This window comes from Chiloscyllium plagiosum, unplaced genomic scaffold (genome assembly GCF_037043375.1).
Source record: "Chiloscyllium plagiosum isolate Xiang-an unplaced genomic scaffold, Cpla_swu_hap1 HiC_scaffold_37, whole genome shotgun sequence".
NCBI classification, from domain to species: domain Eukaryota; kingdom Metazoa; phylum Chordata; class Chondrichthyes; order Orectolobiformes; family Hemiscylliidae; genus Chiloscyllium; species Chiloscyllium plagiosum.
In genome coordinates, this window is record NW_028270175.1 from 1,544,764 (window position 1) to 1,569,214 (window position 24,451).

General features: G+C 42.3%; 1 protein-coding gene across 5 annotated transcripts in view; it reads right to left on the reverse strand.

Annotated features, from left to right (window-relative positions):
* The window catches only part of LOC122540477 (rap1 GTPase-activating protein 1), a 505,352-nt gene that overhangs the window by 338,249 nt on the left and 142,652 nt on the right, over positions 1-24,451 (reverse strand). For 4 of the 5 annotated variants that reach the window (XM_043676342.2, XM_043676331.2, XM_087980194.1 and 1 more), the window contains exon 2: positions 22,936-22,971. The exons of the other annotated variant lie outside the window; for it this stretch is intronic. Coding sequence is in view for 1 of the 4 variants with exons in the window: in XM_043676331.2 (XP_043532266.2) it covers positions 22,936-22,971 (36 nt within the window). In the remaining 3 variants the exon portion in view is untranslated. The remainder of the gene's footprint in view (positions 1-22,935; positions 22,972-24,451) is intronic. 5 annotated transcript variants of the gene reach the window in all.

The window sequence follows — 24,451 nt, forward strand, 5'->3', positions numbered from 1 at the left end:
CCATCCATTGCCACTGAGAAAGGGAGATCAGACCCACAATATAATATTGCATGTGCTGATCAACATACAAATTCAAGACTTCTGGGTCTCATTCTCCCTTCTGGATCAGTGGTGCTGGAAGAGCACAGCAATTCAGGCAGCATCCGAGGACAGGCAAAATCGACGTTTCGGGCAAACGCCCTTCATCAGGAATAAAAGCTTTTATTCCTGATGAAGGGCTTTTGCCCGAAACGTCGATTTTGCCTGTCCTCGGATGCTGCCTGAATTGCTGTGCTCTTCCAGCACCACTGATCCAGAATCTGGTTTCCAGCATCTGCAGTCATTGTTTTTACCTCATTCTCCCTTCGTTGACCTTTGTTGATCAGTTGAATTTTGGATTTGGAGGTTGTTCAATATAGTCACAACTTCAAAGTGTTGAAACACTCCAAAGCGAAGGAAACGAGCATGTGGCCCTCAGTATATTATGACATCACTGATTTGCAAACCCCACAAATATGGCTCAGTATTGACAGTACAGCTGACGTTGGATTGGATAGAAGTTTTGTTATGCTTTATTAACTTGAAGTGCTCATTTCAGAAACAAAACATGGTAATATTGTAAATGTGAAGTAAGGACAAAAGTTTAGGCAGCAATTGTGGAAAGTGAATCAGAGTTAACCTTTTAGTTCTGTGACTCTCTAAAGAATAGTCACGAACCAGTTTACTATTTGCAGTGGTTTCTTTCTTTGAGAACACGTAAGCCTTTCTTGCTTGGTGACCATGATTTCAATTGGCTTTCTATAAATGCAGAGAATACTGCATCATCACTTTCATCTACCTGGAAGTATTGCAAATGGGAAAAGAGTCAAGATAATGCAGTTTTGGTCAGGAAGGATGTGACTGCATTGGACAGAGTCCAAAAGAAATTCACGTGAATGCTGCCTGGGATGGGAGAAGTTTAGTTTTGAAAAGAGGTTGGATAAGCTCTTGTGGTTTTCTTTGGAACAGAGAAGGTTGAGGGAGACCTGACTGAGGTACATAAGATTAAGAGGGATAGGGAACAGGGTAGAGGGGAGCTATTGCAGCTATTCCCCCTGGTGGAAGGGTCAATAATTTTAAGATGAAAAGGCAGGAGATTTAGATTAGATTACTTACAGGTGGAAACAAGTCCTTCGGCCCAACAAGTCCACACCAACTCTCTGAAAGGTAACTCACCCAGACCCATTCCCCCTGAATGATGCACCTAACACTATGGGCAATTTAGCATGGTCAATTCACCTGACCTGCACATCTTTGGATTGTGGGAGGAAACCCACACAGACATGGAGAAATTGTGCAAACTCCACACAGACAGACAGTTGCCCGAGGCAGGAATTGAACCAGGGTCCCTAGCACTGTGAGGCAGGGCTAACCACTGAGCCACCATTCCACCCTAGTGGGGATTTGAGGATAATGTTGACCAAGAAGGTGAGGGGAATCTGGAATGCACTACCTGGGAGGGTAGTTACGGCAGGAAACCCTGTAACCTTTCAAAAAAAAATGTGGATGAGCACTTGAACTCTCATAGCATTCAAAGCTATGGGCCAATGCTGGAAAATGGGATTGATGAGATAGTTTGGGGTAGACTCAATTGACAGAATGTCCTGTTCTGTGCTATATGACTGTGATGAAGGAGTGAGTTGAAATGGCTCATGATTCACTATCTGAACCCAAGGAAGGACAATTGTTTCAGTTAATTGACAGTGTTCCAGTTTAGCTTCCAACAGGCAATGAACTTGGATCTAGTTTAGTGCTGATGAACTCATTTGGGGAGGGAGTGGAAAGTGAAACTCAAGTCCAAGATCAGCCCCAATTACATTCATCGCGACGCAGACCTGATGATCTATTTTTGCAACTTATGTTTTTGAGATTTGTTGGATGAGACTATTTCCATTTTTCAAAAATATTAGACCGAATGAGGAAATTGCCTTGAATTGAATAGGAATTTGAGAACATGAGAAGAGTGCTTTCTGACAAATCCTAACTACTTCTGTTAATGATTAATGACAAACATTAGACAGATGATGTTATAACTCATGAGAGGCTGTGTCTCTAGGTGTCTGATAAACTTCATAAAATAAACTCACAAAAAAACAACTGCTTGACACTTATTCTACAGACATTAGCTTTTTGGGATTCCTCATGAGTCAGTCTTTGGCAGTGTAAATTAATGTGCAAATATATATATATAAATGCATCTTGTACTGTATGTCTATTGTTTTAATGATTATTCTGCTCTGGGCTCATTTCTCCCTGAAGTTGGGCAACACATTATGTCTCAGAGAGCAGCAGGAATTGTACAAGCACAGATTTTTGAGCCAAATGGTTGCTTATCCTGTGTGTCAAAGCCAAAACACTGTTTGTGCGGATTATTGAATTTATGTAAATGATACTCAGCTTTTTGAATGAAAACCTGCATCATCAGTTAGTCTTTAGTGGGATAAAATGATGCTATGGTTGAAATGCCTGGCAGGTGAACAGTTTAATAATGACAGATGGATGCTGGGAAGTTTCAGAAGGTTTCAAATGCAATGCCTCATGCTTTACAACTGATTTCATTCATTCTAATGACTGAACTGAGGTGCATTGGCTTTTAGACATTTCCAGGCTGAAATCGGACAGTAGCAGCAGCTCAAAATACACAATAACAATGACAACTTATATTTATGTAGCAACATTAATGTAGTAAACTATCCCAAGGCACTAGCTTCACAGAAGCATAATTAAATGTTACTTGGCAGCAAATTTGATCTGGTGCTGGTGCAGACTCCTGTCACAACACAGTCTTCTGGGAAGCACAGAAGTAGCTTGAGCTTCTTAATATGCTGCATTTCATTAATTCCAGTCTCGTTTTCACCCATGCCACTGGTGTATGCGTGTGTCAATACAACAAGATTGGCTTCTCACCACCTCAAACGATGCAGGACAGAGAACATATTGCTGCTCGTTGCCAGCTGTATACATCAGTGCTCCCTGCTCCTGTGAAAGGAGTTTCTCAGCCAGTGTCACCTTCAATCTCTCAATATAAACAAAAGCAGCAAAAACACCAGGAATCAGCTCCAGAGTGGAAACTTGGCTGTAAAATTCCAAGGTGAATCATAAAATATATTGGCAGCTTATGTGAAGCACAGATGTTTTATACATTCTTTATCAATTTCAATACCTATTTCAAAGTTTATGATCGCTGAGTCCCTTCTTAGAAATGTCCCATATATGATTCCTTTTTCTACTCTGAAAGACATAGAATATCATACCTGATGCTCAGTCCCCAACTCAGAGACACTGTGACTGTCAGAGTTTCTACTGACCAACATCCCAGATCGGAGTGCAGGGATCTTCCCTCACTGTGGATGTTGGAAAGGTCAGTGATGCCTATCGTGGAGATCTGGAGTAATCTTGCTGACAAGTGAGAAACTACTGGATTGCTTTTCTAATTCTATTCCTTCTGCTTTGTGCATTTGGATAGAGAACATCCATTGGTTCTTATATTAGCTTTAATTTTCCTTTGACAAAGTCCCACATAGGAGACTTATCAAGAAGGCAAATGCACATGAGACACAAGATTATTTTATAATTGATTCAAACCCGCCTCAGTTGTGGGAGACACAGGCTGATGCCAGAAGACTGCCTTACTGACTGGAAGCCAGTGTCCAGTGGGGTACACGGGGCTGTATGCTGGTCCCCTACTATTCATCATTCATATAAACAACACAGCTGACCATGTTGGGACAGAGGGATTAGATTAGATTAGATTACAGTGTGGAAACAGGCCCTTCGGCCCAACAAGTCCACACCGACCCGCCGAAGCGAAACCCACCCATACCCCTACATTTACCCCTTACCTAACATTACGGGCAATTTAGTATGGCCAATTAACCTAACCTGCACATCTTTGGACTGTGGGAGGAAACCGGAGCACCCGGAGGAAACCCACGCAGACACGGGGAGAACGTGCAAACTCCACACAGTCAGTTGCCTGAGTCGGGAATTGAACCCGGGTCTCTGGCGCTGCGAGGCAGCAGTGCTAACCACTGTGCCACCGTGCCGCCCACGGGAGTAGTACCTTTGCAGAAGAGGCAGTGATTGGTCAGGTGGCTAACAGTGAGGTTGACTATGAAAAGATTTAATCTGGATGGTCAATGGGCAGATAAGCAGCAGATGGAATGTAACTCTGAAAAGTGTGAGGTGATACACTTTGGAAAGAGTAATTTGACAAGGACATATTCAATGAACAACATGGCACCAGGAAGTTCTGTAGAAAAAAAAGGCATCTTGGTGTGTTTGTCTACAGATCTCTGAAGGTGGAAGGGTATTTCTCAGGTAATGAGAAAAGGCACATGGGACACTTGCCTTTAATCAATCAAGGTATAGATTACAAAAGCAGGGAAGTCACGATGGGGCTGTACGGAACTTTGGTGAGACTACAGCTAGAGTACTGTGTGCATTTCTGGATGCCTCCTTGTTGGAAGGATATGGTTGCACTGGAGAGGGTGAGGAGGAGATTCACCAGGATGCAGCCTGGGATGAAAAACTAAAGTAATGAGGAAAGGTTGGATACGCTTGGGTTGCATTCAAGGAAGCAGAGAAAGCTGAGGGGCGATCTGACTGACGTGTACAAAATTATGAGGTGCATGGATAGAATGGATAAGGAGCAATTGTTCCCCTTAGTTGGAGGATCAGTCACCAGGGGAGGGTTCAGGGTGCGGGGCAGGACTTTAGTCGGGGGGAAATGTGAGGAAAAATGGTTTTACCCAGAGGGTGGTGACGGACTGGAATGTGCTGCCTGGGAGGGTGGGAGAGACGAGTTACCTTACATGCTTTAAAAAAGGCACCTGAATGAGCACTTGGCATGTCATAACATTCAAGGGTCCGGGAATTAGGTTGAAGGTCAAATGTTTTTTACATGAGGGTATGACGCGGTGTGCCAAAACAGTTTCTTCTGCACTGGATAACTCTGATTTACAGCTTCTTTGAAAGATTAACACTTCCCAATAAACTGGCAGATCAATAAATTTTATGAAACTCTCTCATTTTAACTCTGCCCAACTGCTGAGACCAGCTTGGGGGTGGGGGAGGTTGGTAGGTGCAGGGTCAGGGTGGTGTGTGTGTGTGTGTGTGTGTGTGTGTGTGTGTGTGTGTGTGTGTGTAATTCTTAAGGAGGAATTGGGGAAATAACTTTGACCTTCACCCCCAACTCCCAATCACTTTTCCGACTCTCAGGAACCATACTATTGGATTCTGAGCTTCCTAAGTCCTGCTCCTGCCCACTGGCCAAGTGGTATACCCAATCAGGTTCAGGCATTCAGATCCCATCATATATTTTGTCCACTTAAGGCCACTGTACCCAAGTAGCAGCAGGTGGAATATGGAAGAGGAATAAAGGAATCATGTTGTAGAAGATTCAGAATGTTCCTGCTAAACCCTCCTGGAAGATGCAACCTCAACCAACATGAGTCTCCCTGGGGATTAAAATTCAGGTTAATTTCTATCCATGTTCCATGATTAGTCAAGTCCAGGAAGAATCAGGTTTGATCTGCAAGTCTTTTCTGATTTAGCAGATGTTAGCTGCATTGGGTGAGGTACAATGAGCTTCCACATCCCTAGGACATGCAAGGCAGAGAGTAAAACTGGACTGGCGTTCCTGAGCAGTGTTTTGGGCAAGATTTACATTGGGTTTGGTGACAATGCAAACCAAAGTTAACATATGAAGCAGAAAGAAAAGAAAAAGGAAGCACACACTTACATAGCATCTTTTACAATCTTTTTCATCCAATGGAAGATTTTTGGATTATCGTTATTGGAGGAAATCTGCAGCCTGTTTGCAAACCACAAGTTCCCCACAAACGACGATGATAAATAAGGGAATATTAGCAAACAAACAGAACACTACACACTGTTAGACTTTATCTTGTCAAATCAATAAATGCAAGTTGTTCATATTGTCATTGTGATGTGCTGCCAGATTCAAGGAAGGAAGGAAGGAGTGTGGGCTTAAAATCCATTACACAGCAACTGCTATCAATAGATATGGGTTGTGGAGCTTCTGACCGGTGCCACTATCTGCCCCCGGGGAAAAGGCACAGTCTACACCATTCTGTTTCCAAACAGAGCTACTGTTTGGAATGTATGTTTAAGCACAGCTGTCTTGTCTCAATGCTTTGACCTATCCAGCTTCTAATCAAGTTGCTCAAATAACACACCTACTTTTAATTCAGAAAATACTTAAAATCAAAAAGGTGATGTGATAAAATGACAATACAATCAGCCTATCTTCATGACCATATTAATACACGCAAAAGCTATTGCAAGGAAATCAGATCTTAAATTAAAAGCCTTTGAATGAAGCAACAGTGCTAAGATACTTAGCTGATATGGCAAGCTGGAGTGAAGTCTTTTCTAACACAGTAAGATGGAAATAATTGGTAATATCTCTCAGTAAGATAGCAAGGTAGCATTTCATTCAAGGATATGAAATATTCATGTGAGATTGCAGATGGGAATCTTTACCTTAATGTGTTTGATTCCAATATGAAAAGAAAGCAGAACAGTCACACCAATGACCAATTTACCCTCTGGAGAGCAGCACCATTCTGTTTGTAGTTTGGTCAGGAGGAAATTCCTCCACAAGTTTAGCCAGTGTCTGGAATGTCTTGGATAGTTTCAGTGAGAGTCACTGAGTCTAGAGTTTCACCCCTCTGCATACTGTCCCCAAGGTGCTGGAGGTAAGGAACAGATCATCGATTGCTTCCATGAGGAACAGGACTCTGTAAAGGAAATCTGGGAAGAGCTGCAGGATTTCTTGTGGAGCTTCATCCTGGGCAGTTCCACAATAAAAGATGCTCCTCTCCAGGCTTTTCCCTGGAGGTGGGCGGGGGGTGGGGCAGAACACAGACAGGCAGTGACTGCAGCTGGAGGACAATGAGGTCAGTGAGAGACTCTCCCTGGCCTGCTCAAAGCTCTGTCTTTCAGAGCAAAGAGAGTTTCCCTCAACCAAGTGCTTCAGTCTGGCAATAAGAATATCTCAAATTAATCAGTGATTCTCAGCTTTTAGAGTCATGCCCGTACAACCAACATTCTGACATCCAAAATCGTAATTTTATTTTCCCCCCAATATCATAAAAACAGAGAGCACACAGTGCCACATTTCATGTGGTCAATAATCACTGGGTGCCTATCTTTGTGCCACATTTCATGTGGTCAATAATCACTGGGTGCCTATCTTTGCCCTGTATCTTTCCAATCCCAAATGTGAACCTACTTTATATAATAAAATGGAGCTGACAACATGCATTGTTGTAAATTATTAATACTTGCACAAAATATCCTACAGATTCTTGATGGGAAAGTTATAGCATCACCTGTGCTTTCAGATATGTGAGAAAAGTTACTTCAAATTTTAAATGTGTTGCTAAAGGACAGGCTATTGCCTACATCTCTCTGGGTTATTGCCCAGAGAGCACACAGTGATTATTGACCACATGAAATGGATTCTATAGAATAACTTTAGAGCTACATAAAAATTATGCAATGGCATTCCTAACAAAATGCTGAAAGTGTCAAAAGATTTTGTAACCAATGCAAATTTTTCCAAATCTATTATATTGTGCACAATGTATGTAAACATTAGACAGTATTTGCATTATGCAACACTTTTCATAATATCAGAAACAAAGGGTAGCACAGCTATGAATTTTCCTAAATTTCAGTAGGGGAGTGAGACAGAAGTAATGGATGTAGGTTTGCTCGCTGAGCTGGAAGGTTCGTTTTCAGATGTTTCATCACCACACTAAGTAACATCTTCAGTGAGCCTCCGAATGAAGCATTGGTTGTATGGCTCACTTTCTATGTTTGACTTTCCTAGGGTTGGTGATGTCATTTCCTATGGTGATGCCATTTCCTGTTCTTTTTCTCAGGGGAATGGTAAACAGGATCCAAGTCAATGTTGATAGAGTTCTGGTTGGAATGCCATGCTTCTAGGAATTCTCGTGTGTGTCTCTGTTTGGCTTGTCCTAGGATGGATGTGTTGTCCCAGTCAAAGTGGTGTCCTTCCTCATCCATATGTAAGGATACTAGTGAGAGTGGATCAAGTTGTTTTGTGGCTAGTCGGTGTTCATGTATCCAAGTGGCTAGTTTTCTGCCTGTTTGTCCAATGTAGTGTTTGTTACATTTCTTGCAAGGTATTGTCATTTATGCCATTTACATGTCATTAAATGTCATTTAAATATCTTGGAAGAACTGTAACAAACACTACATTGGACAAACAGGCAGAAAACTAGCCACCAGGATACATGAACAACTAGCCACAAAAAGACATGACCCTCTCTCACTAACATCCTTACATACAGAAGAAGGAGGACACCACTTCGACTAGGACAACACATCCATCCTAGGACAAGCCAAACAGACTCATGCATGAGAATTCCTAGAAGCATGGCATTCCAACCAGAACTCTATCAACAAACCCATTGACTTGGATCCTGTTTACCATTCCCCCTGAGAAAAAGAACAGGAAATGGCATCACCATAGGAAATGACATCACCAACCCTAGGAAACTCAAATATATAAATAGAAAGCGGGCTACTGCACCAGTGCTTCATTCGGAGGCTCACTGAAGATGTTGCCTAGTATGGTGACGAAATGTCTGAAAACGAACCTTCCAGCTCAGCAACCAAGCCTACATCCAGAACCTCAACCCAAGCTACAAATCTTCTCAAAACTCACTAACAGAGAAGTAACATATGGTCAGCAAAATCCCACAGATATCTAGGTGATACACAAGCAGCTAATTAGCTTTAGTGACATTGGCCAGGACAGTAGAGAGACTACTCCTGCTCTTCTTTGGGCCATGATAATAAGCAACAATGCGGCACTCCCTCAGTACGGACTCTCCCACAGTGCAGCACTCCCTCGGCACTGACCCTCCCACAGTGCGGCACTCCCTCGGCACTGACCCTCCCACAGTGCGGCACTCCCTCGGCACTGACCCTCCCACAGTGCGGCACTCCCTCGGCACTGACCTTCCCACAGTGCGGCACTCCCTCAGCACTGACCCTCCCACAGTGTGGCACTCCCTCGGCACTGACCCTCCCACAGTGCAGCACTCCCTCAGCACTGACCCTCCCACAGTGCGGCACTCCCTCAGCACTGACCCTCCCACAGTGCGGCACTCCCTCCAAGCCACATTGAAGTGCATTCAAATCTTTCACTCAGATGTAGGCAATAGCCTGTCCTTTAGCAACACATTTAAAACTTGAAGTAACTTTTCTCACATATCTGAAAGCACAGGTGATGCTATAACTTTCCCATCAAGAATCTGTAGGATATTTTGTGCAAGTATTAATAATTTACAACAATGCATGTTGTCAGCTCCATTTTATTGTATAAAGTAGGTTCACATTTGGGATTGGAAAGATACAGGGCAAAGATAGGCACCCAGTGATTATTGACCACATGAAATGTGGCACAAAGATAGGCACCCAGCTAATAGAGATATATGGAAAAGGTGTTCTTTTCAGAATAGAGCAACCCTAACTGGAAACCTGCTGGGACTAAAAGTGTCTCCACAGCTATCAGGCAAAAGCAATGTTGCGTTGGAAAACAGTGGTGAACTTAACTTAAACTCTTCAAATATGGAATCACAGCTCACCTGGCTGAAGTGATTTTAGAACATGGACAATCATTGGGTGAGTTGTCCTGCTAAATATTTTCCACTCAACCTGTTCGGAGATGTTATCCTCGGAGCATGTGGGACTTGAACCCAGGCTTCCTGGCTCAGAAAGTAGGAAAATTACCAATACACCACAAGTATTCTAAAGTCATATTGTGTTAATATAGTATTCTGAATGTGCATCAACTCAATTGCCTGTCTCCAGAACTCAAATGATCTATTGCAAGTATAACGCAAATTTGAGCGGTCTCATTTACACGCCCACAAAGTGATCATCTAAAATTATGATCCGAAGGGGGTGGGGGAGGGGGTGGGGGAGGGGGGCTACTGATGTGGGAGCTTGAATCAGCTTAGAGAATATTCAATGGAGTTCAGGAAAATGGGTCGATGGGGGGAGTTCTCAGGAAAACCTAATTATTCTAACAGGATGAGATAGTGGAGATACAGGAAGGATGCTCCTGATCCTAGGGTGTCCAGAACCAGGGGTTATAATTTAAAAAGGATACTGGTTAACTAGTTAGAACTGAACAAAAAAGGAGAAATTTATTCATCCAGAGAGTGGTGAGCCTGTGGAATTCACCACCACAGAAAACAGTGTATGATTTGAAGAAGGAGTTGGATATAACACATGGGGTTAAAGGGATCAAAGAATATGGTGGAAAAGCAGGAACAAGCTATTGAATTGAATGATCAGCCATGATCATAATGAATAGCAAAGCAGGCTCTAAACAGGCAAAATGGCCTCCTCCTGCTTCTATTATTTCGCTGAATAGGCAAAAACACCACATAATAATTGATCCATAAATTGGGATTCTATCTAATTCCCTGGTCTGGGATACAGATTAGGTCTGGAACATGTGGATATAGGTAGATTACAGGACACTCCTTTGGTTAGTTTTTGGCATAGCTAGTACTAGACAGGAAAAATAACAAAATTACAAGATGACATTAGTAAACTTGAATGATGTATAATTGATTAAATAACTCCATTGAAGCAAGTATCCCATCACCAAGTCACCCTTTAATTACACACACACACACAACACACACACAGACACACAGACACACACACACAGACACACTCTGACCAGCTCAAAGCCAGTCCCTAGAGTGAGAAGAATCCCGAAACTCCTGTTTTTTTTTACACGACTGTTTTTTTTGGTCTGATACTCCTCTTTTTCTTTTCTTTTTTTCTTTATTTAACCCCCACACTGCCGCCTAACTGCGATAGTGCTTATTTTTTCCCCCGCACCCATGGTCTGTGTGTGTCGGTGTGAGACACAGTGAGAGACACAAGGTGCACAAATCTTTATTCAATTTCCACCACCAGGAAGATTGCAAAACACCCGAGTGGCCAGTGACAAGCACTGCCCTTCACATCAAAGGGCAATGCTGTGTGATCATCAACTCCTGTTTATATCTGTCAGCCAGGACTCCCTGATTGATCCAGATTAACAACTCCAACTCATTGAGATCCACCCGGCCAACCTCATTCGAATCACTATGATTGGCAAATCATTTTTATCAGATAAAGGATGAAGTACTACATTTTGGTAATAAGAAGGTGGCACATTGGAAGAAATAAGGTAGAAAGGTTGTCAAGTGAAGCAATTTAGTACAAATTCTCAGCGAGAGCGATTCTACTCATGGGAAATCAAAGAGGAAACTAAACCTTTTGGAGTAGGAAAGAAGGTGGAAATTGCACCAACAGGAAGTAGTTGAGATGTAACAATAACACCAAGACATTGGAGCTTGATAAACAAAAGAGGAGGGTGGGAAGAAACTGGAGTGGAGCATAAAGACCAGCAGGAGTTGCTTGGGTTGAATGGCCTGTTTCCGGGCTGCATTTCCTACGTAAAGTTTAGTTATTCTGTGCAAATGCAAACACAAAACATCTCCTTGAGATGTTAAATTGTTTATTTTCACACGAGGAGCAAAGAAGGAAACCAGAGAGTCAGACGAACACAGAAAAGAGATCCACCTTTGTACAAATCCTCAATGACTTTCGTTAAATCAATTTCCAATAGAAATATTACCTTTATAAAATTCATTAAGCACAGTCACAGAGTGATAGTAGGCATTGTACATCTGGATTGTGTGATATAGCTTGGCATACTGCATCTTATTTTAAGTAAATTGTTTATCAATGATAGGGGCTGCAATACCACAGCACTCCGACAGTTTTATAGAAACCTTTTGCAGACTCAGTGCAGAAAGGCTGCAGACTGTTTTCTTGTCAAAGCCATCTGAATCTTAAACAGGACTTAAAGCCCAGAAGGAGCACATCATAGCTAATTCTCACCAACTTGTGCAAGCAAATAACACAGTCACTTTGATGAAGAATTTACATTTCCTGTATATTAAGCATTGCTGAGGGAATGTAACTATTTATTGTGGGGCAGGTAGGGGTGGGGGAATCATTAAGACCAATTAGAATTGAGTGAAGTGTCAGCTTTGAACTTATCCTGAAATAATTCAATGCTGTGACATTAACCGAGAGTAAAATGGGAGAGATACAAATCCAGCATTATTCCAGATCCCATTTTTCATGTCCTGATCAGTGTTCATATTAACATTACCTGTTAAATGGCAGAATTAGTGGATAACTTTGCAAAAGAAGCTGCAGTGATGGAATTTCACAGAATGCCATAGAAGGAATTGTCCATTAGATACTCACCTGAACGATTTTCAATAAATTATTATAAAGCTGCAGGATACACCTGACTGCATCAGTCCTGAGATCAATTCATTTCAGCCCTTCTTTCCTGCTTGGTTCTAAACTGTAATGCATGTCTATTATGATGGATAACCAACTCCGCATTGAAGAACAACATACAATCTGTTCAATTTTCTTTTACTTGGAGCAGTTTCATGGAGGAATTGTCTCGGGACATTAATTCTCTGTCTGCTAGAGACAAGACGCTATGAAGAATCTAACGACTTCAGTTCAACCTGATGGTCAATTGCTTGACAGAGAATGTTCTGGAGTGCACAGCAAAAGGAGAAGTAGAAACGTGTTACTGTCATAATCATAATGTGTTACTGTATATACTGTGCAGAGAGAGAGCCCAGATATGGACAGCTCCTTCAGAGAAAAAAAATCAACATAAACAAACTGAATTATCTTCTTTTCAATAACATGTTACGACAAATCCACTAACTTAAAAGATGATCACCATGACAGCAATTCACTCAAATTCTCCACACCGCAGTGAGGGACTGTTGTGGAGTTCAGAGATGATTGAAAATGATACACATGTAGGAGATCATCATCCCAGTACACTGAACATGAAAGGCAAAGATCCATTAGTTCCAGCTCCTGCTCCCTCTCATCTGTGGGTTTTTTCAATTATATTTAGCACCACATTCACATTTTGGAAAACAGCTATTTCAAAGTGTAGACAAAAACTACACATCAGTCAGTGGAGACGTTGGATGCCCTCTCGACTGTTAAGAAATTTGTGAACTTCCTCTTGAACCATGGCTATCCAAAATGTTATAAGCTCCAGTCAACAGACTCTACCTCAGATTAACACAAGATGAGAAAACAAATGTCCAACTATTTACTAATTATAAATAAGACTTAAAAATATAGATGCAATTGTAAAACCCTGTACGTGGAGGATGGACATGGAATATTGCTGGGGTAAAGTCAGAGGGCACGTGTTATCACTGTCTCTCACTTGTGCAGTTTGTCCTGGCAAATTGGAGTGAGAATGGATATTACAGGCTTTTGGATTGTTAAATCCTAATTGGTATAACTAAATCCAACTAGTATAACCAGATTATATGAAAGCAAGCATGTCTTCAGTTAAATTGATGATTGCTATTGTATTTCAAAACACATAGTAGACTCTAAGCCTGTCCACAAAAAATGCAAACTAACCTTTTCCTGGAATCTTCTATTGAAAATAACAATTCAAGGCAATGAGATTTCAGTGACAAGGATGGCCCCTCAATAACCGGTCAGCGTGGCCATGCACAGCACAACTCCCTCAGCGCCGACCCTCCGACAGCGCGGCGCTCCCTCAGCGCCGACCGTCCGACAGCACAGCACTCCCTCAGCGCCAAACCTCCAACAGCGCGGCGCTCCCTCAGCGCCGAACCCACGACAGCGCGGCGCTCCTTCAGCGCCGAACCTCCGACAGCGCGGCGCTCCCTCAGCGCCGAACCTCCGACAGCGCGGTGCTCCCTCAGCGCCGACCCTCCGACAGCGCGGCGCTCCCTTGTTGCATTGGAAAAGAATGAGTTGTCCAACTTGCCCAATTATGTGGGTGGGGGAGGTTTGTGAAGCAGGGAAGCAATTGTGTAGTGAAAATGTCACTGCAGTTGTGATCCGGAATTCTAGGTAAATGCTCTCAGGAGCACGGGTTCCAATCCCATCCTGGCAGGTGGGAATGTTGAATTCTATAAAAATCTAGAATTAAAAAGCTATTCTAATGGTGACTATGAAACTATTGTGTAGTTCAGAACCAGAGGGTATTGGTTTAGGGTGAGAGGGGAAAGATTTAAAAGGGATCTAAGGGGCAATGCTTTCACTCAGACGGTGGTGTGTGTATGGAATGAGCTACCATAGGAAGTGGTGGAGGCTGGTACAATTACAGCATTTCAAAAGGCATCTGGATGTGTACATGAATAGGAATGGTTTAGAGGGATATGAGCCAAGTGCTGGCAAATTGGACTAGATTAGATTGGAATATGTGGTCAGCTTGGACGAGTTAGACCGAAGGGTCTGTTTCCATGCTGTACAACTGAATCAAAACTAAATCTGGTCTACTGCTGTTCTTCACAGAAGGAAATCTGCCATCCTTACCTGGTCTGGCCTACATGCGATTCCAGACCCACAGCAATGCAGCTGACTCTTAACCACCCTCTGAAAATACCTAAAGAGCCAAACAATTCAAGGGGCAACTAGGGATGGATCAGTGCCAACCTGTCCCACAACATTCACATCCTGTACCAATATAAAACAAACTTACTTTGAGAAACAGAAAACCCCACAGACTGAATGACCCCTAACCCCTCTCACCAGATGAAATTCTGTATGAACTCACTGGAAGCAAGGAATGTCACACACCCAACTCACTGCCCTTTTTGAATTTAATCCTATCTTCCAAAATCACATCCATGTCAAGAGTGACTGAATAAGAGAGGAGTGAGTGAGTGAGTACTCGATGAAGGCACAGTATTAATGAACAAAAGATGTTGGTCCAGCAGAACATGGCCAGTGTAAACCGTCACAAAGTGACATCTGCTGGATACATCAAGTACAGCAGAATTCTGCTGAGTCTGGAACCTAATTTAAAACGTTGGTTCCCTCTAGTGGGAACCAGTGAAAACAGAATGTTTATACTCGCACAGGCATGTCAGTACGTGGCTGTGACCAATATCGAGCTTTCTTACAGATGCTGTATTACCTTTAGGAGTCCTGAAGGGTTACACCTGAAACTTCAACTTCTCCACCTCCTGATGCTGCCTGGCTTGTTGTGTTCTCCCAGCCTCCTGCTTGTCGACTGTATAACCTTTAGGAAGGAGTCTCTACATCACTGCAGCTATCACAAACCAGCTCTCAAAACTTCTTTCTCAAACTACAGCAAAAAGTGTTCATTAAGTGTTCTGTGGGATGAGGGTCAATAACTGTCTTTAGGGAAGACAGGGTCAGTCATATCCTTCCAGCACCATGGAGAGGGAGAGGTAGGAGCACCCACAGTGCTGTTAGGCAGGATGTCCCAGGATACCCACCCAGTGACAATGACGGAGGGACAATGTCATTCCAAGTCCAGGTGTAATGTAATATATCTTGGTCTAGTTTACTGGGCCAGTTTTGTTTGTAATGTTGATAAAGAGCTGTCTGTCTGGTTGGACCTTCTCTGAAGTTGAAACCCAATCAGCGTTCCAATGCTGGGAGAGCTGTGTGCTGGAAATTATTTGAATAAATATGTTTAGAGCTTTGTTTAACTCTCAGTCACTCCATTCTAAATTTAAAAATGGAGCAGCAAGTGTACACTCAGCCCCATCTATTTATATTGTCTTCAGCTGTGAATGCAGTCCAATATCATTACATACTGCATTTGTGAAGACACAGTTCAATACTTCACCCAAAGCAGACAAAGCATAATATGGGTAATAATTCCACACCCACAAATCATTCTTGATTTGGTGAACACATATTTTTAACTAATTGAGACTATTACAGAGATCAATCACTTTATCCCTAATTTTATGTCTACTCTATTTTGATGTTAATAAGTATTGTGCTATTTAAAGGCGCTGTGCATTTAAAAAGAAACAGACAGAAAAGTCATCTTTATAATTCTGGCTGAATCCTACAACAGAACAGGTTAACCTGCATTCCCAGAATAGGCAAAAGCTGACCACAACTAATACAGCACTTTTCATGTTCAGGAATGAGTCTCAAATCCTTGGCAGGAGAATCATTGTAAAACAAAATGAGAAGTAGGTGAATTGTACAGTCGGTGATGATTGACAGTCCTCTGGAAGTTAAACCATTAGGAAATGACTAAAGACAGTGTTAAAGGTTTAGATGGAGAGGAATTTGTTAAGTGTGTACAAGACAATTTTCTGATTCACTATGTGGATGTACCTACTAGAGAAAGTGCAAAACTTGTCCTACTCTTGGGAAATAAGGCAGAGCAGGTGACTGAGGTGTCAGTGAGGGAGCACTTTGGGACCAGCGACCATAATTCTATTCGTTTTAAAATCGTGATGGAAAAGGATAGACCAGATCTAAAAGCTGAAGTTCTAAATTGGAGAAAGGCCAATTTTGATGGTATTAGGCAAGAACTTTCGAAAGCTGATTGGAGGCAGATGTTCGCAGGTAAAGGGACGGCTGGAAAATGGGAAGCCTTCAGAAATGAGATAACAAGAATCCAGAGAAAGTATATTCCTGTCAGGGTGAAAGGGAAGGCAGGTAGGTATAGGGAATGCTGGATGACTAAAGAAACTGAGGGTTCGGTTAAGAAAAAGAAGGAAGCATATGTCAGGTATAGACAGGATAGATTAGATTAGATTACTTACAGTGTGGAAACAGGCCCTTCGGCCCAACAAGTCCACACCGCCCCGCCGAAGCGCAACCCACCCATACCCCTACATTTACCCCTTACCTAACACTATGGGCAATTTAGCATGGCTAATTCACCTGACCTGTATATCTTTGGACTGTGGGAGGAAACCGGAGCACCCGGAGGAAACTCACGCAGACACGGGAAGAATGTGCCGCCCACACTCGATAGATCGAGTGAATCCTTAGAAGAGTATAAAGAAAGTAGGAGTATAGTTAAGAGAGAAATCTGGAGGGCAAAAAGGGGACATGAGATAGCTTTGGCAAATAGAATTAAGGAGAATCCAAAGGGTTTTTACAAATATATTAAGGACAAAAGGGTAACTAGGGAGAGAACAGGGCCCCTCAAAGATCAGCAAGGCAGCCTTTGTGTGGAGTCACAGAAAATGGGGGAGATACTAAATGAATATTTTGCATCAGTATTTACTGTGGAAAAGGATACGGAAGATATAGACTGTAGGGAAATAGATGGTGACATCTTACAAAATGTCCAGATTACAAAGGAAAGAGTGGTGGATGTTTTGAAACGGTTAGAGGTGGATAAATCCTCAGGACCTGATAAGGTGTACCCGAGAACTCTGTGGTAAGCTAGGGAAGTGATTGCTGGGCCTTTTGCTGAGATATTTGTATCATCGATAGTCACAGGTGAGGTGCCGGAAGGCTGGAGGTTGGCAAATGTGGTGCCACTGTTTAAGAAGGGTGGTAAAGACAAGCCAGGGAACTATAGACCGGCGAGCCTGATCTCGGTGTTGGGCAAGATGTTGGAGGGAATCGTGAGGGACAGGATGTACATGTATTTGGAAAGGCAAGGACTGATTAAGGATAGTCACCATGGCTTTGTGCATGGGAAATGATGTCTCACAAACTTAATTGAGTTTTTTGAAGAAATAACAAAGAAGATTGATGACGGCAGAGCAGTAGATGTGATCTATATGGACTACAGTAAGGCGTTCGGCAAGGTTCCCCATGGGAGACTGATTAGCAAGGTTAGATCTCATGGAATACGGGGAGAACTAGCCATTTGGATACAGAACTGGCTCAAAGGTAGAAGACAGAGGGTGGTGGTGGAGGGTTGTTTTTCAGACTAGAGGCCTGTGACCAGTGGAGTGCCACAAGGATCAGTGCTGGGTCCTCTACTTTTTGTCATTTACATAAATGATTTGGATGCGAGTATAAAAGGTACAGTTAGTAAGTTTGCAGATGACACCAAAATTGGAGGTGTAGTGGACAGCAAAGAGGGTTACCTCGGATTATAACAGGATCTGGACTAGATGGGCCAATGGGCTGAGAAGTGGCAGATGGAGTTTAATTCTGATAAATGTGAGGTGCTGCATTTTGGGAAAACAAATCTTCGCAGGACTTATCCACTTAATGGTAAGGTCCCGAGGGAGTGTTGCTGAACAAAGAGACCTTGGAGTGCAGGTTCATAGCTCCTTGAAAGTGGAGTCGCAGGTAAATAGGATAGTGAAGAAGGCGTTTGGTATGCTTTCCTTTATTGGTCAGGGTATTGAGTACAAGAGTTGGGAGGTCATATTGCAGCTCTACAGGACATTGGTTAGGCCACTGTTGGAATGTGAGGTAAAAACAATGACTGCAGATGCTGGAAACCAGATTCTGGATCAGTGGTGCTGGAAGAGCACAGCAGTTCAGGCAGCATCCAACGAGCAACGAAATCGCCCTTCAAGGGCTTTTGCCCGAAACGTCGATTTCGCTGCTCGTTGGATGCTGTCTGAACTGCTGTGCTCTTCCAGCATCACTGACCTACTGTTGGAATAGTGCGTGCAATTCTGGTCTCCTTCCTATCAGAAAGATGTTGTGAAACTTGAAAGGGTTCAGAAAAGATTGACAAGGATGTTGCCAGGGTTGGAGGATCTGAGCTACAGGGAAAGGCTGAACAGGCTGGGACTGTTTTCCCTGGAGTTTCGGAGGCTGAGGGGTGACCTTATAGAGGTTTACAAAATTATGAAGGACATGGATAGGATACATAGACAAAATCTTTTCCTTGGGATTGGGGAGTCCAGAACTAGAGGGTGTAGGTTTAGGGTGAGAGGGGAAAGATATAAAAGGAGACCTAAGGGGCAACCTTTTCACGCAGAGGGTGGTACGTGTATGGAATGAGCTGCCAGAGGATGTGGTGGAGGCTGGTACAATTGCAACATTTAAGAGGCATTTGGATGGGTATATGAATAGGAAGGGTTTGGAGGGATATGGGGTGGGTGCTGGCAAGTGGGACTAGATTGGGTTGGGATATCTGGTCGGCATGGACGGGTTGAACCAAAGGGTCTGTTTCCATGCTGTACATCTCTATGACTCTATGACAGAAAGACTGACAACGGCAGTCATTTTGGGAAAAATAAATCTCAGGGTAGGCAACTAAAACAAAATGTAATTTCCTGTAATATTGGTGAGCCTTTTCAACTGTTTGCTCAATGAAGACAGGATTACAAGATTACAAAAAGAGTGTGTGCATTTCCAGGAATGTAGGAAATTCAATAAAATGGTGCAAAAATCCATTTACAGCAAAAGGACTCTGAGCTATTAGTGGTTTCTTATGAAGAGAGTCATTATATAATATGCCCAATGGTGTAAATGAGAATAAAAATCCAGAATAATAATTTCTGGGCACAATAAAAAAAACATCTGTGACCATCAGAATGACCCACTGTCAGGTTACAGTTGTCCCAATACATTCTTACACTTTTTAACATACGGTCTGACCAAAACCTGCTTGGTTCAACCAAGATTGTACATGAGGTGAATTGCGGTATCACAGTCTCAGGACAAGGGAGAAATATTGTGGCCAGGATTCTGCACTTGTTCAATGACTGACTAAAGTTAGAATAAGGAAGCTAAAATTGAGAAAGGAAGGAAGTGGAGTCAAATGGTATTGAACAAAAACCAAACTTTGTTACCAGGAAAAGACAGTAGGTAGGGGAAGTACAGAAGCATTTCATGAGTGAACTAGAAAAACAATCTGCCCTGATGTAGCGCTTTACATCTTCAGTACATCCCATATACCTTTACAACCGAATTACCTTTGAAGGAGTATCAGAAATAAGAGTGATGAACTTAGAGCATGGATCAGTACTTGGGACTGTGATGTTGTGGCCATAACAGAGATGTGGGTTTCACAGGGGCAGGGATGGTTGCTAGATATTCCAGGGTTTTGAACGTTTAAAAAGAACAGGGAGGGTGGGAAAAGAGGAGGGGGTTTGGAATTGCTAATCAGAGAGTGCATCACAGCTACAGAAACAAAAAGGTTGTTGAGGAAGGTTTATCTATTGAGTCAGTATGAGTGGGAGTTAGGAACAGCAATGGAACAGCCACCATATTGGGGGTTTTCTACAGACCCCCTAACAGCAGTAGGGAGATTGAAGAACTCATAGGCGGGCAGATTCTGGAAAAATGCAGAGGTAGTAGGGTTGTAGTTATGGGTGATTTCAACTTTCCCAATATCGACTGGAACCTCCTAAGTGCAGATGGTTTGGATGGAGCAGTTTTTGTTAGTTGTGTTCAGGAGGGTTTCCTTACTCCGTATGTAGACAGGCCGGTAAGGGGAGAGGCCATTTTGGATTTGGTGCTCGGCAATGAGCCAGGACAGGGGTCAGATCTCGTGGTGGGAGAGCACTTTGATGAAAGTGATCACAACTGCCTCACATTTACCAAAGCCTTGGAGAGGGAAAGGAGGAGTTACCGATGGAAGTTTTTTAATTGGTGAAAAGGAAACTATGACATGATCAGACAGGAGTTGGGAAGTACAGATTGGGGACAATTGTTCCACAGGAAGGGCACAGCAGACATGTGGAGACTGTTTAAGGAGCAGTTGTTGCGAGTGATGCATGAAGGGGTAAGATTAAGGAACCTTGGATGACGAGAACAGAGGAGCTTCTTGTCAAAAGGAAGAAGGCAGCTTACGGAAGGTGGAGGAAGCAAGGATCTAGCACAGCTTTAGAGGATTACAGGCTTACTAGAAAAGAGCTCAGAAATGGACTGTGGAGAGCCAGGAGGGGGCACGAGAAAGGCTTGGCAGGAAAGATTAGGGAGAACCCAAAGGCATTTTACTCATACGTGAGGAATAAGAGAATGATCAGGGAGAAGGTAGGGCCCATCAGGGATAGCGGAGAGAACTTACACATAGAGTCTGAGCAGATAGGGGAAACCCTAAATGAGTTTTTTGCTTCAGTTTTCACTAAGGAAAGGGACCTTGTTGTGAATGAGAACTTTTGGAGGAGCTGGGAAACAGATTTGACCAGATCGAGATTGATGAAGTTGATGTGCTGGAAACTTTGGCAAACATTAAGATTGATAAGTCCCCAGGGCCAGACCAGATTTATCCTCGGCTGCTCCGGGAAGCGAGAAAGGAGATTGCTGAGCCGCTGGTGAGGATATTTGCCTCCTCCCTCTCCACAGGATTCATACCGGAGGATTGGAAGGAGACGAATGTTGTTCCTCTTTTCAAGTAGGGGAATAGGGAAATCCCTGGCAATTACAGACCAGTCAGTCTTACGTCTGTGGTCAGCAAAGTTTTGGAAAGAATTCTGAGGATAGGATTTATGACTATTTGGAAAAGCATAGCGTGACTAAAGGCAGTCAGCATGGCTTTGTGAGGGGCAGGTCATGCCTCACAAATCTTATTGAGTTCTTTGAGGAGATGACGAGACAGGTCAACGAAGGTCGAGCAGTGGATGTGGTGTATATGGACTTCGGCAAGAGATTTGATAAGGTTCCCCATGGTAGGCTCATTCATAAAGTCAGGAGGTATGGGATACAGGGAGACTTGGCTATCTGGATTCAGAATTGGTTGGCTGACAGAAGGCAGAGAGTGGTTGTAAATGGAAAGTATTCTGTCTCAAGGTTAGTGGTGAGCGGGGTCCCGCAGGGCTCTGTTCTTGGGCCTCTGCTCTTTGTAGTTTCTATAAATGATATCGAAGAGGAGGTTGAGGGGTGGGTTAGTAAATTTGCAGTTGACACAAAGGTTGGAGGTGTCGTTGGTAGTACTGAGGGCTATAGCAGGCTGCAGCGCAACAGACAGCATGCAGAGCTGAGCTGAGAAATGGCAGATGGAGTTCAACCTGGATAAATGCGAAGTGATGCATCTTGGAAGGTTGAACTCAAATGCTAAATATAGGATTAAAGACAGGGTTCTTGGCAGTGTAGAGGGACAGAGGGATCTTGGTGTTCAAGTGCATAGATCCCTCAAAGTTGCTACCCAAGTGGATAGGGTTGTTAAGAAAGCATATGGTATTTTGGCTTATTATTAACAGGGATATTGAGTTTAAGAGTCGCGAGGTTTTGCTACAGCTCTACAAGTCTCTGGTGAGACCACAATGTAACGCGCTCAAAGACTGGCCCCTTGATTATGAAATGACGCAATTATCAAATGAACAAAAAAAACAAAGAATGACTGGCAAGAGAGAGTTGATGGATATCCCAAATCTAAAATGTGATGAAGCCAACCAATAGATTCTTCCCAGATTATTACACTGCAATGGACAACAGACCAGGAGCCGGTAAAGGAATTAGAATGGGTAGTTGTTGTAGAGACGACGGGCTGAATGGCCTCTTTCTGTGCTGTCGCTTTTCTTTGGTTCAAATTAATTTACTAGAAAGAGCTCCTCACAACCAGGCAAAAGACTCCCTTCAATCTGACAATCGTGAAGATCATTGTTCATTACTGAATAAGTTAATGAATTGATTGTTCTTATATGAAAGGAGAAAAGCCCAGAGATCTGAAAATCCTTTTGCTATCTGTGAATACTCACATCAGTTTCCAAGCCACTCTCCAACACTGTTACAATAACACGGCAAAGCACACTCTATACTAAAGTTTAGATGTCAGCCAGACTTTAAAACAAGTTTCTAAAGGAATCATGTACTCAGTGACACAGCTTTATATGATTGACTTTCACTATGTCCTTGTGTAACTGGTGTTAATTTCCATTGTTAATACTGGTTCCATACAATAAGTTGATCAACAGATTGACAGGAATTTTAAATAGGTTAAACCTCAAAGAATGGAGACAATCATATTGCTGAACATGTTTTCCATTCTATTGTCCCTATATCAAGTTATCAGCAAACTTTTAAACATTAAGCCAACAAATAATAACGCAGGAATTTAGCACAAGGCACCTACTGTACAAGACAGATTTTTAAAAAGTTACTTACTGTGTACTTCTCAAACGAATGAAAGATTTATCTATCCTGGAAACAGAAGAAATGTTAAGGAATTAAACTCAAGTTGTAATTATCCACTAATAATTTTCTAACCTTCAAATAATAAGATATGAAAACACAAAATACATGTCTTTGAAGCACAGAATTAATTTGGTGCACATTCACTTGAAACATAAGGTGTACTATTACATCTGTGTTCCAGCGACTAGTTTGTCCAGTGGGTTTCCAAGTTTAATAAGTTCAAATGAGCCGGTTACTTTACTGCTCATCATTACTGTATACTGAAGGATTCAACACACTCCATTATTACAATAAACTAAATTAACATTCTTCATTTTTACCTTCTTACACTGGGAGGTATACTTTTTCTCATTAGCCTGATTCTTGGATCTTGTTCATAGCAAAATCATTTCATAAGCTCTGCACTATTCATGTGTCAGGTTCTTCTGCTGGGAAAGATTGGCTTTTCAAATGAATTCTAGTTAAGTATTTCTATATCATTAGGATTTAGTATTCAAACATGGTTCATCCACATGCAGTTTGCAGTCAAGTTGTTTTGAGAATATTTTAATGTTACAATATTGATTGGGGTTTACCAGATTATAGTTTGAAGGATTATCACAAAATATCCTTATGTTGGCCAAAATACACCTTTTGCAGTAGATTCAGTTTGGGGAAAATAAACTGAATTTAACTGAGCACATATAATGACAAATAAATTAATTTAAAATGAGCTAACACATGGACTCATACCTCAAGCAGTTTAATATGCTTAAAGGCTTTAAATAAATAAATAAAATGTGCAGGATCAGGGTCAATGCCATTCCTAACGAAGGGCTCCTGCCCGAAACGTTGATTTTCCTGCTCCTCGGATGCTGCCTGACCTGCTGTGTTTTTCCAGCACCACTCTAATCTAGACCCTGGTTTCCAGCATCTGCAGTCCTCACTTTTGCCTCAATGCCATTACATCCATGAAAATATAAACCACAGAAACCAATGGAGTGACCATAAAGTCCTGTTGTTTTAATTTGGTTTATATGGCTTTTCCCAGAAAAGGAACTTTTATTGTATTTGACCTCATGGTGTGTCCCATATAGGATTTAGTTGCTCTCATTTTGAGGTTACTTTAATACACCTGATTTCATCGACAAAAACGGCACTGAATAGCATGGTCAATCTCTTCAAATATGGTTTTTGCCAATTAATCTAAGCTGTTGTTGGGGTGAGACCAGAATGGAAAGCTTCATTGACTGTTTGCATTCTGCAGGCCTCTCCATTTAAAAATGCTCATGCTAGTTTGAAATTTTTTCTGGTCTCACATCCCTCTCAATCTCTGGAATATCCTACAAACCCCAACTCTCCAATGTTATCATTTCACCATTAGTAGCACCTTTAATTACCTGGGTCCAAAGTTCTGGACCTCTACTCCCATCTCCATTGAACATCTGTCACTCTCTCTCGCCTCACTGAAGAGGCTGCTTACAAACTTACTCCTTTGACCATAAAC